Genomic DNA, 18,535 nt, shown 5'->3' with positions numbered 1-18,535 from the left:
CACTGTGACCAGTAAATGTAAAGGAGACAAAAATGAGATTAAAACAACAAAAATGACAACAGAACAAGACAAAAGGATGAAAGCAACATAGAAATAAGATGAAAATAAGATTAAAATGATAAAAACTGCAACAAAACAAGATGAAAATGAGATTAAAATGAGATAAAATCATGACAAAAGATGAAAAAATACTAAGAGACATGAAATGTGACACAAAACCAGTCAAAAAGTGATGAAAATGCAACAAAAATGCAACAATCTTCTTTATAACTTTCTATAACCATGTCTCCATCTCCCCCTGATGGTTGGATGGGGTATAGGTCATAAGCCCCGCCCCCTGCATGTTATAGAATAAGACTACACTCATGCAACTCTTCTTTTTTTACAGTTAATTAACTTTTATCCAGTTGATTAACATCTTTCTGATCAGTTTTGATATGAATTTGTCATGTGATGCTTTAACAGAGGTTTGATTGACAGCTGTAGTGGCCAATGGTGAATGTGGTTGACGCTGTTGTTGTTGTTGTGTCGTCAGAAACACTGTGACCGGCAGAAGGCCAACCTGAGGATCCGATTCAAGCCGTCGCTCTTCCAACACGTTGGCACTCACTCGTCTCTGGCTGGAAAAATCCAGAAACTCAAGGTAAAGTAAACAAGGTGATGAAATGTGGCGCCAGCAGTGGGTTCGGCGTCCGATAAAACCTCCACTCATGTTTTATTCACAGGTTCAGTCTTTGTGTGTTTTATTTAACGCTGCTCTGCTACGTTCACTGTCACTGCGGTCGACTTCAGCTGCTTTAGTTTTTTAATTAAACAGTGAAAATAATATGGGTCTAAAAGCTTCGGTTCATCCTGTAACCGCTCACTTCATCATGACGCAGGGTTTTCTTTTCTCTTATTTTAGTTTTATTTTCTTCACATTCTGAGTTAAATCATTTCCAAACGTTTCATAGTTGTAATTTAATGTTTTATTAGTAGATGTTAATGTGAATGAGAAACAATAAAATGAACAAAATAACAAATGAATCATTAAATCAGAGAATTTACTGTAGGATTTTTACAATTATTTCTTTTTACATTGTTAAATTTTTTCTTGTTCATTTTCAAATTTTTATATGTTTTGTGTCAGTTTCATCATTTTATTTTGTTCATTCTCAGTATCGATTGATCTGAAAGAGTTTATTTTAATAATGTTTTCAGTGTTTTTCTGGAGCCTATAGATGTGTTTTTGTCTCTTTAACTTCATATCATCTTTAACCCTTTTTTTGTCTTTTTTGCACGTTTCTTTTTTCTTCTGTAATTTTTTGTTCTTTTTGTAATTTTTGTAAAATTGTCATTTTCTTGGCTTTTTTACATAATTTTCATCTTTTTTTGTCATGACAACTTTCTTTTATTTGCAGCTTTTTAAACCTTTTTTCTGGTTGCATCGTTTCAAGTGTTTTCACATTTTTATATTATATCTTCATTTTGTTGTGTCTTATATGACATTTATTAACAATAATTATAAAAAACAATAGTGACAAACAATCAGTTGCGCATTAGAAAGTACTAGTAGAAATGAACAATTAAGAAGTAATCATAATAAATTGTGCAAACTTTTCAAAAAAGATGAAAAATGACAATAAAGTGAGATAAAATTGGACAAAAAGACACAAAAACAAGACAAAAAGATGAAAACAAGATAAAAATTAGACAAAAACATAAAAAAGAGACAAAAAAACAAGCTGAAAAATAGATTAAAGATTACAGTAAAGAACTAGTACTAGAAATAATTAATAATAGAGTAGTAATAATAGATAAGTCTGTTCTAGTCTAAATTAACGACAACGATCATTTCCCACTAACATCGACTGAGGCGTGTCCTGGTGAAACCTGCTGTTTAGTCTGACACTTGGTTCACCTGTGCCCACCTCCTCTTCCTCTCCTCTTCCTCCTCCTTTTCCTCTTCCTCCCCCTCTTGTTCCTTCTCTTCCTCCTCTTCCTCTCCTTTTCCTCTTCCTCCCCCTCTTTTTCCTCCTCCTCTTCTTCCTCTTCCTCCTTTTCCTCTTCCTCCTCTTTTCCCTCTTCCTCCCCCTCTTGTTCCTTCTCTTCCTCCTCTTCCTCTCCTTTTCCTCTTCCTCCCCCTCTTTTTCCTCCTCCTCTTCTTCCTCTTCCTCCTTTTCCTCTTCCTCCTCTTTTCTCTCTTCCTCCTCTTCCTCCACCTCCTCTTCCTCCTCCTTTTCCTCTTCCTCCTCCCCCTCTTCTTCCTCCTCCTCTTCCTCCTCCTCTTCCTCCTCCCCCTCTTCTTCCTCCTCCTCTTCCTCTTCCTCCCCCTCTTCCTCCTCTTCCTCCACCTCCTCTTCCTCCTCCTTTTCCTCTTCCTCCTCCCCCTCTTCTTCCTCCCCCTATTCCTCCTCCTCCTCTTCCTCTTCCTCCTCCTCCTCCTCTTCCGTCACCACCTGAAACGTACCCACACAAATCAAGCTGCAAAATCATCTAATATTTACATAAAGCTTTGGATTGTGCACAGTTGAACTGAAACACATGTAATATTGATGTTTCCCATTTGGGCTTTTACTGGAGTCCTTCTGGTCCAGGTTCTTCTCCGGAGAGATGAAGATTCACAGGCTTCTGCGCTTCGGCTTAATGCCTCTGATTACTGTGTTAAGAGCGATGGATATTAACCCGCCGACTGCTGCTGCAATCTACTCCGATCGATCGAGTATTGATCGCAGCGTCGTGGCCCGGCGGCTCCGTGTGCAGATTGAAGCTCAGTGTACAGATGGAGGCCAAACACGCCGGCACCCTCCACAAGCAAACGTTCACTGCAGTTTAGGAGGAAAATCAGCAGGAGAATCCAAGTGAAATTAAAATAACCAGAGTGGAACACGCTTCCACAGCAGTCACTCTGCACAAAACCAGGTTTTAACTGCTGTATTTGCCCTTTTTGCATGTTTTCATTTATATTCTCGAAGCTATGTAGTAGTAGTTTTATATTCGTGAACTGAAAACATAATATTGAAACGTCTTTTACTTGTATTTCACATGCAAGTAAAACATTCACATTTAGGTAAAACACAATCAAGATGAAGATGTGATGGTAACAGGAGACTCCACCCCATGATGTTTTTAAGTTCAATTTGTCTAATTTGTCTTAAGGTTTTTATTCCAGATCAAGACGTCTAAACCGAGAAGTTGATGAACTGAAGTTACATGTAAATTAAGCAAAAATGATGAAGAACAAGACAAAAACAAGGTTTAAATAGTACAAAAATGAGTTTAAATAGACAAAAATGACAAGAAAACAAGACAAAAGGATGAAAAGGAAATAAAAACATGACATAAAAGATGAAAAAGAGACAAAATGTGACACAGAACAAGTCCAAATGTGATGAAAATGCCACAAAAACACAACAATCTTCTTCATATGTTTCTGTGCCGCCTCAATCTCCCCCTGGTGGCTGGATGTGATATAGGTCATTCAAGTCTTTCGGTTTTTAACAGAACCAGGTCTTCATTCCACATCAAGAAGTCTAGATCGAGACGATGACGAACTGATGTTAGATGTAAAACGAGGTGAAAATGATGATGAACAAGGCAGAAATAAGGTGTAAATAATACAAAAATGACATAAAAAAGATAAAAATAACAAGAAAACAAGACAAAAGGATGAAAAACAGATGTAAATGAGATTAAAACTAAATGAAAAACACCAAAAACAGACAAAACATGATGAAAATGCAACAAAAACACAACAATCTTCATATCTTTCTACAATGACGTCTCCATCTTCCCCTGGTGGCTGGATGGGGTATAGGTCATAAGCCCCGCCCCCTGGATAATAATATGTATTTATGTGGTTAAAGGACAGATTCATGTGATGTTTTCTGTTGTTTCTTGTTGTATAAAAGTGTTAAATGTTCTGTCATATTTTTCGTTTTCCCTTTCCTGTTTCTGTAAAATAGAGTCCAGATTAGTTCCAGAGTGAGAAACCACTGAAATATTCATGTGTGCAGTGGAGGACACTGATGTTCTTCTGCCTTTGTATAAAAACCACCTGGATCTGGACTGGATTAGTGGATCGGAACTGGGTTTTATGTGACGGCCTGTGTGGGTCTGCTTGCAGGATAAGGACTTTGGGAAGCAGACGTTGCACAAAGGCCACGCCAACCCGCTGGCAGAGGTGACGACCAGCCTGAAGACCTACCAACACTTCACCCTGGAGAAGGCCTACCTGGGCGAGGACTTCTTCTGGGCCTTCACCCCAGTGGCCGGAGACTTCATCCGGATCCGCTTCTTCACACCGGTCCGGGTCGAGAGGTTGGTATCAGACAAACCGTCTGATACGTGTGATCAGTGGGTTGTTTTTCACCACAGGGGGGCGCCACGTTTAGAGAAGACAAGTCCAGTTATGTGTCTGAAGATAAATTTGGTAAAAGTCTGAAAAAATCTGCAACATCTGTGCTCATGTTTAGTTTCATAAATGACAGTGGATGGAAACACTTAATTTATGTTCAGTTAATGATAGATTGGACTGAAAACATCACCTTTTGTTCAGTTTTCTCTGTTTTAATAAAATAACCTTTGAATTTACTCTGAGCTTTAATGAACATCTACATGATCAGTGAATTAAATACAGAAAATGTAAGTGTATATGTGAGTGTATGTGCATGGGTATGTGTATATGTATATGTGTGTATATGTATGTATATAATAATAATAATGATAATAATGGATTAGATTTACATAGCGCTTTTTTAGTCACTCAAAGCACTTTACATTATTGACCCATTATTCATTCGCTCTCACATTCCCCCTCTGGTGGTGGTAAACTACGTCTGTAGCCACAGCTGCCCTGGGGCAGGCTGACAGAAGCATATATATATATATATATATATATATATATATATATATATATATATATATATATATAAATTTTGCTGGTTTAGACAAAGAGCTGAGAGCTAATAAGCTATGCTTCTTCCTACTCCTTTTCAAATATGACTTTTTCTCTTTTTCTGTTTTTGTGTGTATTATTTTTGCTTCCTTGAATTTTCATTTCTATATTATGTTGTGCAAAAAAAGTCAATTAGTAGCTATCGTGAAGCTTGTACCATTTCCATATTCAAAATGAATACATTTTTTAAAAATACAGGATTTACTCTGAAAAATACTAAATCTCGAGAATAATATTAGAATAAATGGAGATAAATCCCTTAGGAAAGGTTAAATATAGAGAAAACTTCATTAGAAATTATATAAATGTATATATATGTATATTATTATTATTATTATTATTATATCGTATTTACAGCTAAAATACAACTATCAATCAACTATATGAACTGGAAAAATAATTTTGTCAGTAGTGTAAACGGTTCAGGAGTTGCAGTAATTTGAGTAAACAATGCAAAAATGTGGCATTAGAGACACGACCGTCTTAAAAGGGTCAACGGGTTTAATCTTGTGTTTTCGTGTGTTTTTCAGGTATTTCTTTCGCAGCGGAAACATTGAACATCCAGGAGACAAACTCTTCAATACGTCGGTGGAGGTCCTGCCGTTCGATGTGAGTCTGTCATTTACAAACATCGTCTCCAGCCGGCATTCAGTTTCATTCTGAGTTGAGTATCGATGCAGATTAAAGACGTGGAGGGTCAGCGGCGCACGAATGTAACATTGTCTATCACTGACGGCCGTGAGATGAATGGAGATGGAATCTGATTAAGGAGGCGAGGAGGAGGATGGAGGAAGAAGAGGAGCAGGAAGAGGAGGTTTACTGACGGAAGAGGATGGGGGGGGGGGCTCCTGCCGAGAGGAGACGGAGGAAGAAAACCAGCAGAAATACGGGACACGCAGAGAGGCGGTTTCCACGGCAACGCTGACCAGGCGAGCGGACAGAAAGGAGATGACAGCGAGGCCTGATGGGAAAAGAAGGAGGATGAAACAGATAAACAGAAAAGAGGAGGAAGTCAAAGGCTGACAGATAGTTTTTAGGGATTTGAGTCTCAGTGTTTGGTCTTTACTCCATGAATGAGTTCCAGACGTGGACAGAGTCAGTGGAGCTCAACCCGTCAGTTCATATGGATAATTATCGTCAGAAATGTCAGACCATAAAGGATCTGTTTAATATAATAGATTAGTAATAATATAATATTATAATATTATTATTATAATAATATAATAATAATAATAATAATAATAATATAATATTATAATAATATAATAATAATAATATAATAGATTAATCTGTTTAATTTAATAGATCCAGACTGAAAAAAAAGGGGTTTTTGTGTGTTTTGCATCAAAAACTATGGTTTGTTTCCATTACAAACCTGGCATTTACAGGGTTAAAAATATGGCACTTATTGAGTATTTGGGATCTGTGTTTATGGCTCAAGTTGAAAAAACAAACTGTGTAATAAACATTTTGACATGAGTCCACTGTTCAGATGATGGGCTGTCGGTGGTTCAAGGACATCTGTAGATGGAAACCAGAGGGTTCAAACTGGACCCACGTGTCTCAGCGGGTGGTCTTCATCAGGTCTCATCCTGGTTGAAGGTTCTGGTTCCGGTTCTGGTTCTGGTCCCTCTTAAGTGTGTACCCCCACCGTCCTCAGGGTCCACAGTGGAACTGATGATCTGACGTCCAAACCCAGACTTTCCACCTCTGTGACGTAGATGCCAACACCACGCCTCCTTCCCTGATGTGACCGTTTCCAGACCGGTTGCCCTTGACGACCGGCCAGATACTGAACTCCCTCTGATTCTGTCCTCGTCTCCATGATCCTCCACTGTGTGATGACAGGAAACGTCCATCCAAGCCGCGGTTCATGATAAACTAACGACAGGGACATTTGTGTTGTTTCAGAATATCCAGGCAGAGAAAGAGGCCTTGACAGAAGGGAGGGAAAAAACACCAAAGTACCATCGAACAGAGGACGGCTTCATCAGAATAGGTGAGACATCAGCTTCTGTTTGACCTTTAACCCCTGCAGGAAGTTACAAGTCCAACGCAGTGGGGGCTTGTGGGAAATGAGGTTCATTCCAGCTGCCACATCCATCAGTATGACTTCACTGTAGGTAAAGTTCAGCTCCGACACTGACTGTAGACACTACAATACCCATAATCCTTTTGGGTATTGTATTCCCTTTATAGGGTGTAATCTGTGGCTGTAGTTTGTTGCTGAAATGCACCTTGGGAGTTGTAGTCTAATTCATTTCCTGGGTGTTCTGGTGTCATAGATTTTCTATTCAAGTTTACAGTTTATATCCTACATTACCCATAAACCCCAGCTGCTGTTTCCATGGGGATGAGGGCTCAAACTGTTCCTACACTCTGAAATCTGTTGCTACAGCTCAGTATTTATTAGCGACTGCATATTTTGTTGAAATACAACAACATGACGTTCCGGAAGTGGATGTTTGTCTCTGAAATGCACCCTGGGAGTTGTAGTTTAACACCACACACACACACACACACACACACACACACACGTTTCAGCTCTTAGTATTTAGAAACTACTACATGTGTTAATATCTCTGGACTTTTATATATTTAACCCATTTTTAAAACGCAACCATGTTTAGGTCAGATTAAATAGACTTTATCTTCTTAAGGAAATTCATCGTAGTATAATATTTGACCTCTGACAGGATTTTTTTTTTTTTTTCACTTTTTACTTTTCTTCACTAGATGTGAGACACTGAAGTTTAGCCCTGGAACCAATGAATCCTGACACAATCTTGTTCCAACTTTCATCCAAAAATAATGACGTAATTATTGTGTAAATGGATGAAAGTCTATTTAAAGAAGCGACTGAAGGTGTGAACTAAAGCGAAGCTGCAGCGTCTGAACCATAAATGACAGAAGCTCTTCATCTGTTTCTGACCAGTCATGGGTCAATCGCCATTATCTGTGCATTAATGTCAGCTTTTAATCCCAGTATTAATGGTTAAATATTTTTAAATTTTTGTCATTTTTTCTGGAAAATTAAAAAACAGAAATAACAGAAGAAATTAAAACAATAATAAGAGGCAGTTCAAGGGTCACAGAAGGACCGCCCACTACTGTTAGATTGATAATTTTTGAACCAGACAAATCTAAAACAAATATTCCATATAAATATAAAGGTCTAAATACCATCTGAAACAGACTCAAAAGGCAAGATTTAGTTTAGAATATTCTTAAATGAAAAATATCCAAAACTATTGCATCACAGATGGACCAAAAAAGTAAATATCAAATTAAACTTTTTTTTATTTCAATTATCCATATCATATACATTTATTTACAATATTTACATCATTACATCATTTTATGTAAAGCACTTTGAATTGTCTTGTACATGAAATGAGTTATAGAAATAAAGCTGCCTTCCCCTGTCACTGCCCTGAAATGTGTCAATACAACCACAAGTCTGTATTTACAGTATTCTACAGGAAGCGCTTTTAAAGGTAGTTCTTTAGCAGGTGTCTGTCTGTCTTCCTTCCTTCCTTCCTTCCTTCCTTCTTTCTTTCTTTCTTTCTTTCTTTCTTTCTTTCTTTCTTTCTTTCTTCTTTCTTTTCTTTCTTTCTTTCTTTCTTTCTTTCTTTCTTTCTTTCTTTCTTTCTTTCTTTCTTTCTTTCTTTCTTTCTTCCTTCCTTCCTTCCTTCCTTTCTTTCTGTCTTTCTTTCTTAACCTTACGCTGACTTCGTCCAAAAGCTAATAACAGTCTGGATTAAAATTAATCAAAACAGTTCAAATTGTGAGTTTAGTGCAGGAATTAGAACTGAAAACAAAAAACAACGGGATAACAGAGGGTTAATAAAGTCATTATTATAGAGCTAGAGAGTAAAAAACAAAAACACCTAAACTAAATGACCAAACTCATTTAAACTGAACTAAAATGTCCTGACAGTGAAATCAAAGTGCAGTGCTGCCTTTAAGGGACAGTCGGAAACCTTGAACCTTTTTCTGTTCGTCTGTTGTTGTTTTTCTGTGTCATGTGACTCTGAGTTCCACCAGTCAGACACATGACAGATGTGGACTGAAAACCATAATAATACTGTCAATAATATCAGATAATACAGGCTGATCAGCTCTCAGAAGTGCCACGCCCACACGCTGTTCTGTGTGGGATTACACGGACGCTGGTACCTGAACGCATCACACGCTGAACCATAATCCAGTGAACAAATCCTGCAGGGATTATTGACGAGCAGACACAACAGAAGCAACGAGAGGATGAACGGGGAAATAATGGAAATAAAGGCAGAAAAGATGGAACAGGAGGAAACACTTTATGGATCTGAAAGAAAACACAAAAAAAAGAAAACAAAACCCATGAACCCTTAAAGAACCACAACTGCTTGAATGAGTTTGACCTCACTGAAGTCACTGATCACCTTTTATTAGAATATTAGAATAGATTTGATATGTATTCTGATTATTGACGATATCAGCTGATGAACATGAAGATCTGACTGAAACCTGTGTTATTGATCTGTGAGGTTATAATCCATGAGGTTATTGATCTGTGAGGTTATAATCCATGAGGTTATTGATCTGTGAGGTTATAATCCATGAGGTTATTGATCTGTGAGGTTATAATCCATGAAGTTATTGATCTGTGAGGTTATTGAGCCGTGAGGTTATTGATCTGTGAGGTTATTGATCCATGAGGTTATTATCCATGAGGTTATTGATCTGTGCAGTTATTGATCCATGAGGTTATTGATCAGTGAGTTTGTTGATCCGTGAGGTTATTGATCTGTGCAGTTATTGATCGATGAAGTTACTGATCAGTGAGGTTATTGATCCATAAGGTTATTGATCTGTGAGGTTATTATCCATGAGGTCATTGATCTGTGCAGTTATTGATCCATGAGGTTATTGATCTGTGCGGTTATTGATCCATGAGGTTATTGATCAGTGAGGTTATTGATCCATGAGGTTATTGATCAGTGAGGTTATTGATCCATGACGGAATTGATCAGTGAGGTTATTGATTTGTGCGGTTATTGATCAGTGAGTTTATTGATCTGTGAGGTTATTATCCATGAGGTTATTATCCGTGAGGTTACTGATTGCTGAAGTTATTGATCCCTGAGGTTATCAATCTGCACGGTTATTGATCCATGGGTTTATTGATCTTTGAGGTTATTGATCCATAAGGTTATTGATCCCATTGATTGTGGTATCTTCCAGGAACGTTCCAGAACGGCATCGCAGAGGGGGAGGTGGACCCCACCTTCGGGCCCCTGGAGGCCATGCGTCTGACGGTGCTGACAGACTCTCCAGTCTGGGTGATCCTCAGCGAGGTACGGATCCAAACGCACTATCTACCTCTGAATCAGTGAAGTCGTATATTTACTGATAAACTATGTTTGGTGTAAATACAAGAAAATCCCTCAGTTTATTTTTGTAATTTTCATTTGATTTTATTTTATTTCACTTGTTAATTTTATTGTTATGCTCGGTTTATTAATTGTCTATTTTATTGATTTTTATGCAAAACTTACTTCACTTTTCATATAAATAAATGGATTAAATGGCTTATAAACAAATGAAGGAAATAAGTGTTTTATATATATATATATATATTTTTTTTTTACGTATCATTAAACTTTATTTACTGGTTCAATTTTATTATGTAGAATCAGTGACTAAAATAATATTTATCACTATTTATTCACATTTAAGTTGACTATTTAGTAGTTTTTTAATAGTGAAAATTGCTCAAATGTAATGAATAAATGACTTAAATATGTTTAATTCATTTGAATATTTGTTCAAAGACACTTAATTTAAACATTCATGACTTCAGTGTAAGTTTTATGTGGAAAATGAAGCTGAAACATCCTAAAAGCATCACTGACAGTAAATGTAGAGGGTTTTTATCATTTCAGAAGCAAAATATTTAGTAAATAAATGAGTAAAATGGATCCATTTCATTTCTATGTTAAAGTTTACTTTTGCATAGTTTTTTCCTTTGAAATGGTTTAAACCGTGTTGAATAAATGTTTAAGGTGTTACTTTTTACGTTTTTTTTATCTTTTTGCTTTAACACCTTTTCGTATGTTTATTTTCTTAATGTTTTCCTTTTGTTCAGAGCAAATGAAAAGAAAATATTAAAGCAAAATATATAGTAAATAAATCAGTAAAATGGATCCATTTCATTTCTACATTAAAGTGTGAAAATATTTATAGTGAAAATAGTAAAAAATTTTATGAATAAATGACTTAAGTATGTTGAATTCATTTTAATATTAGTTTTATTTTGTAGAATCAGTGACTGAGACACTAGTTTAGGGTTCTGAGGGTCAGTGTCTGGTGTCACTTCAGTCTTTAATGCTGATCTGTTTCCACTTAATCCTGGTCCTTCTGGTCTTACTGGTCCTACTGGTCTTACTGGTTCTTACTGGTCTTACTGGTCTCTTGTCTCTGGTTCCAGATCTTCATTAAGAAAGCCGAGTGAAGCTCCGCCCCCTCAGTGATACCTCAGCGCCTCAGAGCCACCCGACCTGGAGGCTCCAGTGGAACCACGGTGCAGCAGCGCCACCGTGTGGCCGGACCTCATTACTGCAGGGACTGAACGGATCAGATGAACCTGCAGGGGGCGACAGAAGACGCTGGAACCCCCCCTGCCCCCGCCCTGTATTTATGTGTAATATACAAACATACGACCAGGTAGATGTTCAAACACTGGGACACGCGCTGGTCGAGGTCAAACTGCTGAGACTGTTCGGACCTGGTTGTGGTTTTTTAGGCGGCCGGTCTGGACCTCCACCCCCCAGAACCACCCCCCCTCAGTAACACATGTATGAGATGTACACACTTAGATCATATGAATGCCCTCTGTCCGTGTGCTGGTTTGTGTCTGTAGGTGATGCCTTAAACGAGCAGATTCACTTCAGAAGTAGCAAATACCCAGAATCCTTCACTGCGACCTCTGACCTTCTCAACACATGAAACTACTGATGACGAGAAGAGCTGGTGTTTTACTTTTTTTTACACTTTGCTTTTCCTGAGGCCTTGTCACTGACGACCACCTGCTCTGGACCCTGGACTCTCCTGGACTTTGTTGACCCTGGTCCCACAGCGGTTTGATCTTTTGTCCCACACATGGAGACAACAGGCCTCATTATATCTGATCCGTCTCTTATTTTTTAATACAGTCAGAGTCCCCTTTAGTAAAATATGCAACTGACCCAGAAACAGGATGAATGGACCCAGATCAGAACCAAAGGTAGAACCACAGGAAACTAATTACCCGTGATTCCTCCAACAGGTCTAGACTCGGAAACTGTCTATGACCGTGACCCATGTTTAGATTTTCAGAAAATGCACAGGTCCAATCAGATTAAAGTCATGTTTACGTCCAAAAATATTCCAAATTTTAATGAAATTTAGAGAAAATCTGTAAACAACAAAAAAAAAAAAAAAAACATTTGAACATCTGTATTTTTCAGTGTAAATTCTGTATTTTTTTATATTTAATTCACTTTTTTAGATGTTCATTAAAGCTCAGAGTAAATTCACAGGTTATTTTAACAATACATAGAAAACTGAAGGAAAGTGACTTGTCAGTCAAATCTATCATAAACTGAACATAAACCCAGTGTCTTTGATTCAACTCATGGGTTTGTGGAATTCATTTGTTTAAATTAACAGAATCTGCAACAAAAATGAGCAAAATAAGAATTAATTCAGCAAAAATGATCAAAATATACAACAAGAAAGAAGAAAATACCTGTTAAATTAATGAAAAAGTAGATACTGAATCAAAATTGAGCAGAATAACCATTAATTCAACAAAACTGAATAAAAAATTAACAACAAAATGAAGAAAATGAGGCTGAAACAAATTAAATGAAAAAAAATTAGCATTAAATCACCAAAATATGGAATAGATCGACAAAAATGAAGAAAATGAAAAAACGCGTGTGAAGGGATTTATCACATTTATTCAAATATTCTGTGTATTTGACATTTTTCAGTGTAAATCACCTGTTTTCTTATATTTAATTCATTGATCATGTAGACGTCGTTGAACATCGAAGGACAAAGGATCAAAACGCTGTAACTAACTGTACTGTGCTGAAGCTCCGCCTCCTTTGACATCATCATCATGTCATTACAGTATCAGCTCAGTGTATTTCCCATAAACAGTCTGAGGTTCTAAACGCTGGTCCTGTTTTTAAAACCAGGAAAAGTTCAACACACGACCACAAAGGAAAACGCACCAAACAGGATTTATGCTGCCTTCAGGTGCTGTGGGAATTATGGGAAATACTAGTTATGAATTGGTAAATTGCACACAAACGCCTCCTCATGTCTTATTTTCCACTGGAGAACTGGGAAAAACAGGTTGATCCACGAGTTGAAAATGACCTTTGACCTTTTTAACATGACGGAGAGTAACGATGGATTCAAGGCCAATGATAAACGATGGTTTTATCAACGTTGTGCTGCTGTTGGAGGATGAATTTAGACATTTATAGAATAAACAACGTAGAAAAAAACCCCTGCTGTATCCGATGAATGACCCCGTCCAAACCTCGGGTCCTTGAATGCACCATAAGCTGTGTTTCACACATTTGTCCTTTTGCTACAAAAACACTTGAACACAACACACGTGTAATTTCAAATTCACTAGTGGAAATGATCATCTTCCCAACAGCACCTGAAGGCATCAGTAGATGAGTCTCCTGTATCAGCTTGCAAACTAATCACAGATAATTAACTATTAATTAGGATTTACTAACAGAACATCACAGTGAAGACAGTGGAACCAAATAAACACCTGTTTGAAGGACCGACCGGACCAGAAGGACCTGTGGACCAGGAGGACCAGAAGGACCAGAAGGACCTGTGGACCAGGAGGACCAGAAGGACCTGTGGACCAGGAGGACCAGAAGGACCAGAAGGACCTGTGGACCAGGAGGACCAGAAGGACCTGTGGACCAGAAGGACCTGTGGACCAGGAGGACCAGAAGGACCTGTGGACCAGAAGGACCTGTGGACCAGGAGGACCAGAGGGACCTGTGGACCAGGAGGACCAGAAGGACCTGTGGACCAGAAGGACCTTCCTTCAGTCCTTATGTCCTCGCCTCCTTCATTCCTGGTTTCATTCTTTTTTTTATCTTATGGTCTTAAGTCTTTGCCTCCTTCAGTCCTTTTGTCCTTGTCCCTTCAATCAATCAGTCAATCAAATTTTATTTATATAGCGACAGATCATAACAGAAGTTCTCTCATGACACTTTACACAGAGTTGGTCCAAACCAGACTCTAAGCCAATTTACAGAAGCCAGCAGAATCCTCCAGGAGCAAACACTAGTGAGTGGAGACAGAGGAAGGAAAAAGTACCTTTAACAGCAGAAACCTGGAGCAGACTAGATCCTCGTCTCCTTCAGTCCTCATGTCCTCGTCTCCTTCAGTCCTCATGTCCTTGTCCCCTCATGTCCTCGTCTCCTTCAGTCCTTATGTCCTCGTCTCCTTCAGTCCTTATGTCCTTGTCTCCTTCAGTCCTCATGTCCTTGTCCCCTCATGTCCTCGTCTCCTTCAGTCCTCATGTCCTCGTCTCCTTCAGTCCTCATGTCCTTGTCTCCTTCAGTCCTCATGTCCTTGTCCCCTCATGTCCTCGTCTCCTTCAGTCCTTATGTCCTCATCTCCTTCAGTCCTCATGTCCTTGTCTCCTTCAGTCCTCATGTCCTTGTCCCCTCATGTCCTCGTCTCCTTCAGTCCTCATGTCCTTGTCTCCTTCAGTCCTCATGTCCTTGTCCCCTCATGTCCTCATCTCCTTCAGTCCTCATGTCCTTGTCTCCTTCAGTCCTCATGTCCTTGTCCCCTCATGTCCTCGTCTCCTTCAGTCCTTATGTCCTCGTCTCCTTCAGTCCTTATGTCCTCGTCTCCTTCAGTCCTTATGTCCTTGTCTCCTTCAGTCCTTATGTCCTCGTCTCCTTCAGTCCTTATGTCCTTGTCTCCTTCAGTCCTCATGTCCTTGTCTCCTTCAGTCCTCATGTCCTTGTCCCCTCATGTCCTCGTCTCCTTCAGTCCTTATGTCCTCGTCTCCTTCAGTCCTCATGTCCTTGTCTCCTTCAGTCCTCATGTCCTTGTCCCCTCATGTCCTCGTCTCCTTCAGTCCTTATGTCCTTGTCTCCTTCAGTCCTCATGTCCTTGTCTCCTTCAGTCCTCATGTCCTTGTCCCCTCATGTCCTCGTCTCCTTCAGTCCTTATGTCCTCGTCTCCTTCAGTCCTTATGTCCTTGTCTCCTTCAGTCCTCATGTCCTTGTCTCCTTCAGTCCTCATGTCCTTGTCCCCTCATGTCCTCGTCTCCTTCGTACAAACCAATTCTTAGTTTCTTTTTGTCTTTTCTGTAACTCATTCTAAAACCGCTTCATTCCAAATGCGTTGTCAGATCTCATCTCTCAGACGAGCTCAGAGTTTCTGTCCAGGCATGTGTTTCCTCCAGATGAATCCCTGTAGATGGTTCATTGTTGGTGACTTGGTTCTGGTGCGGTGGTTAAACGGACACACAGACTTGTTTTTGGATCCGTTTACATCGACGTCTCCTGAATCTGGATAAAAAACGTCAAACCCGACTTCGCCTCCGATCATCGTGAGCGTCTGTGAGCTTCAGGAAAAATGTCCTGAGAGTTTTTTTTTTAATTTTCTTTTCCTGTGAGATGCACTGGAATGCATTACTATAACCTGGTGTTTGTCTTTTGTATCCTTTAGATAAAGATGTTTAAATGATCTTAAACTTCTATCCAATCTGTGAATTGTAATAAAGACAGATATTTAATTGAATGACGTGTGGTTCTGGGTTAAACTCTGTATCTGCTGTGGATTTATGTGGATTTCAGGTGAGTTTATTTCTATTTAAACCTGAAAACTAAGGCTCCGCCCACAGCAGGTCTAAATGCACAGGTCGGATTTATGGGTGAAATCTGATTTGTTTATGTGTCGGTTCAAATTCTACATTAAAGTGGTCCAGGTCAGATTTAGGACCACATATGAAAGTGGTTCAGGTCAGATTTAGGACCACATATGAAAGTGGTCCAGGTCAGATTTAGGACCACACATGAAAGTGGTCCGGGTCGGATTTAGGACCGCATATAAAAGTGGTCCGGGTCGGATTTAGGACCACATATGAAAGTGGTCCAGGTCAGATTAGTGCTGTTCAGACTGTCTATAACAGATCAGATCCAGGTCACATATGGGTAAATAAATTAGATCTGGGCCACATTTAGCTGTGGTCTGAACGGAGCCTTTGTGATCCCAGGATGAAGCGGACCTTTAGCTCAGATTTTACCTTTAAATGAAGCAGATTCACTCTAATAACGTCCAGAAATTAATGTAAAAATGCAACTTCTGTGGAGATAAAATGAGGCGCGACCGATAGGCCCAATCCCCCTTGGCCCCTCCCCCTTAGCCCTACCCCTCCATTTTGCGCGTTCATGTGAAGAGGTAGTGTCCCGATTCTTGACGAGTCGGAGGGGGAGGGGCTAAGGGGGAGGGCTGTTTGACCCTCCAAATGCAGATTTTTCAGGACCACACTACGAACAGAGGGGTCTGACAAATCTGCCATAATTCTGTTTGAGTCGTTGGGGGCAGTCATGGCTCAGATGGTAGAACGGGTCGTCCAATAACCGAGGGGTTGGCGGTTCGAACCCCTCTGTCCATGTGCTGTTGTGTCCTTGGGCAAGACACTTCACCCTCCTTGCCTCCAGTGCTGCTACTCACACTGGTGTATGAATGTGTGTGAATGTTGGTGGTGGTGGGAGGGGCCGTAGGCGCAGATTGGCAGCCATGCTTCTGTCAGTCTGCTCCAGGGCAGCTGTGGATGCAGATGTAGTTTACCACCACCAGAGGGAGGATGTGAGAGCGAATGAATAATGGATCCACCGTCTGTGCGCTTTGAGTATGCCTTCATAGAAAAGCGCTATAGAAATCTAATCCATCATTATTATTATTATTATTATTATTATTATTAAGGTGGAGGTAAACACAGCAAAAAGGTGCAGCGGTGATGAAAGAAACACACAAATTTTCTTCGTAAACAACTGAATCATTTGATCGTCCGTTTAATGCCGTTTGAATGTGTTATAGATCGCACTTCTGCGGTTTGTGGTTGATAGACGTAAACTGAAGTCCAAAGCTCATGGAACAGAGATGGTTCCAGCTGCTGACGACATGGAGAATACTGTCACCAAAGTCTGGTTCAAGTGGTAGGGGTAAGGGGGGGGGGGGTCCCAGGGGAGGGCCATGGGGTGAATTTGGATTGGGCCCTCGTCTTGTGCTGTGGCTGAACCATCACATGGCTGAAGATCACATGACTGTCACCACTCTGACTCAGATAAAGGATTACTGAACACTGTTGAACTGAAGTCAGTTTTCCTTTAGCTCTAATATTCTCTGGGACATTAGTTTGAATTTACAGACAGAAAGTTTAATAGGAACATGACATATTTACAACCTACAAGTAGACCTAAACTAAAGGAAATATGTGGAATTTAGGTAAAATAATCACTTCATTTCAATCATATCGATGCTGCAGCTGCAAATATCTGAGATTTACATGTTGATGTTCTAAATAATATTTACACATTGTCAATCTTTCACCACTGTTACAGTATTTCTGTGCACAGATAATAGAATTTTATACTATTCACTGTACTCTACCCTTTTGTATATAGTATTTTAATAGTATTTTATTTACTTTCTATGCTCAGAGTTAAGTTTATTCCTTTATTTTACTGTAGTTGAGTGAAGGGGTTAGAGCTCAGAGTATGAATGTCATTAGTTTGTGTAACTACTGTGTTTCTGCTGCAAATATGACAATAAACTCTTTAAATCTTCAACATACATGAAAAAACATGTAAATCCAAATCCAAAAAAGGGAGAAACTGATGAAGTTATGAGATACGGGCATATATACATATAGACAGTATATTGATAGTACAAAGAAAAGATGATACTAAAACAAGCACAAATAAAATTGATGATGACAATAAAATGTAATAGTTGAACACATAAAAGGAAATCAGGTGTCATAAAAAAGGCTATAAAAGGTACAATGACATCATGGGATAGTGGAAAAGTATAAGAACCATAAAAGACACACAAGATGAAAAGGATATAACAAGATATTCACACTAAAATAAAGTAAAGGTGAAAAACATACATATCACAACATACTTGTATTATTTTAATGTCCAGTATGAGTCATTTTTTATGGGCATGATGCAATATAATTTGCTCGAAAATGTTAAAAGCATCAACAAATATGTGACTGACAATTAAAAGGTTTTATATTTATGGAAAAATAACTGGAAATGTGCGGAAAAGTTCATCCTCATCAACTTTTAAAGCTCTTATAAATGGCGTTTCTCTTATAAATTCCGATCCCACACGATGCTGTGAATCTAAAATGACTAAAACTGAGTTATAAAGTAGAAAATATGATGAAAAGCTCAGAACATGTGAATAAACAACCCTCTCTTAAACTGTACCTGCTCTTTAGGATATGACCAAATGTACGCATGTCTTTTCGTCAGTTTTACTCCAGCCAAT

The 18,535-nt window shown here is 38.9% G+C and overlaps 2 protein-coding genes across 25 annotated transcripts in view; both read left to right on the top strand.

The window, feature by feature from the left end:
* Positions 1-12,779, top strand: part of mgat4b (alpha-1,3-mannosyl-glycoprotein 4-beta-N-acetylglucosaminyltransferase B) — a 100,911-nt gene extending 88,132 nt beyond the window's left edge. Inside the window, exons 10-15 of the mRNA XM_030145428.1 lie at positions 536-643; positions 4,106-4,299; positions 5,467-5,545; positions 6,848-6,935; positions 10,166-10,278; positions 11,412-12,779. Coding sequence (XP_030001288.1) covers positions 536-643; positions 4,106-4,299; positions 5,467-5,545; positions 6,848-6,935; positions 10,166-10,278; positions 11,412-11,435 — 606 coding nt within the window. The 3' untranslated portion in view covers positions 11,436-12,779. The remainder of the gene's footprint in view (positions 1-535; positions 644-4,105; positions 4,300-5,466; positions 5,546-6,847; positions 6,936-10,165; positions 10,279-11,411) is intronic.
* Positions 12,780-14,031: 1,252 nt separating this feature from the next.
* On the top strand, positions 14,032-15,769 carry LOC115427071 (endochitinase A-like). 24 transcript variants are annotated; one of them, XM_030145450.1, is made up of 4 exons: positions 14,032-14,444; positions 14,486-15,020; positions 15,062-15,108; positions 15,150-15,769. In XM_030145450.1, exons 1-4 carry the CDS (start codon positions 14,379-14,381, stop codon positions 15,315-15,317), a joined length of 816 nt encoding a protein of 271 aa, XP_030001310.1. In that variant the 5' UTR covers positions 14,032-14,378; the 3' UTR covers positions 15,318-15,769. The 24 variants fall into 24 exon arrangements, with proteins under 24 accessions (XP_030001310.1, XP_030001314.1, XP_030001312.1 ...); XM_030145454.1 differs by having other exon boundaries at positions 14,574-14,620; positions 14,662-15,769; XM_030145452.1 differs by having other exon boundaries at positions 14,486-14,532; positions 14,574-15,769.
* Positions 15,770-18,535: the final 2,766 nt, after the last annotated feature.

The sequence above is a fragment of the Sphaeramia orbicularis genome, chromosome 10 (genome assembly GCF_902148855.1).
Source record: "Sphaeramia orbicularis chromosome 10, fSphaOr1.1, whole genome shotgun sequence".
In the NCBI taxonomy this organism is placed as follows: Eukaryota; Metazoa; Chordata; class Actinopteri; order Kurtiformes; family Apogonidae; genus Sphaeramia; species Sphaeramia orbicularis.
Note: the sequence above shows the minus strand (reverse complement) of the source record. Positions and strands in the feature narration are given on the sequence as shown.

What these genes read in the sequence shown, in the direction of transcription:
- LOC115427071 (XM_030145431.1), top strand. Translation starts at nt 14,379, where the DNA reads ATGTCCTCGTCTCCTTCAGTCCTCATGTCCTTGTCCCCTCATGTCCTC. An exon ending in TTATGTCCTCGTCTCCTTCA is followed by an intron (nt 15,037 to 15,068) that starts GTCCTCATGTCC and finishes TTCAGTCCTCAT; the next exon opens with GTCCTTGTCCCCTCATGTCC.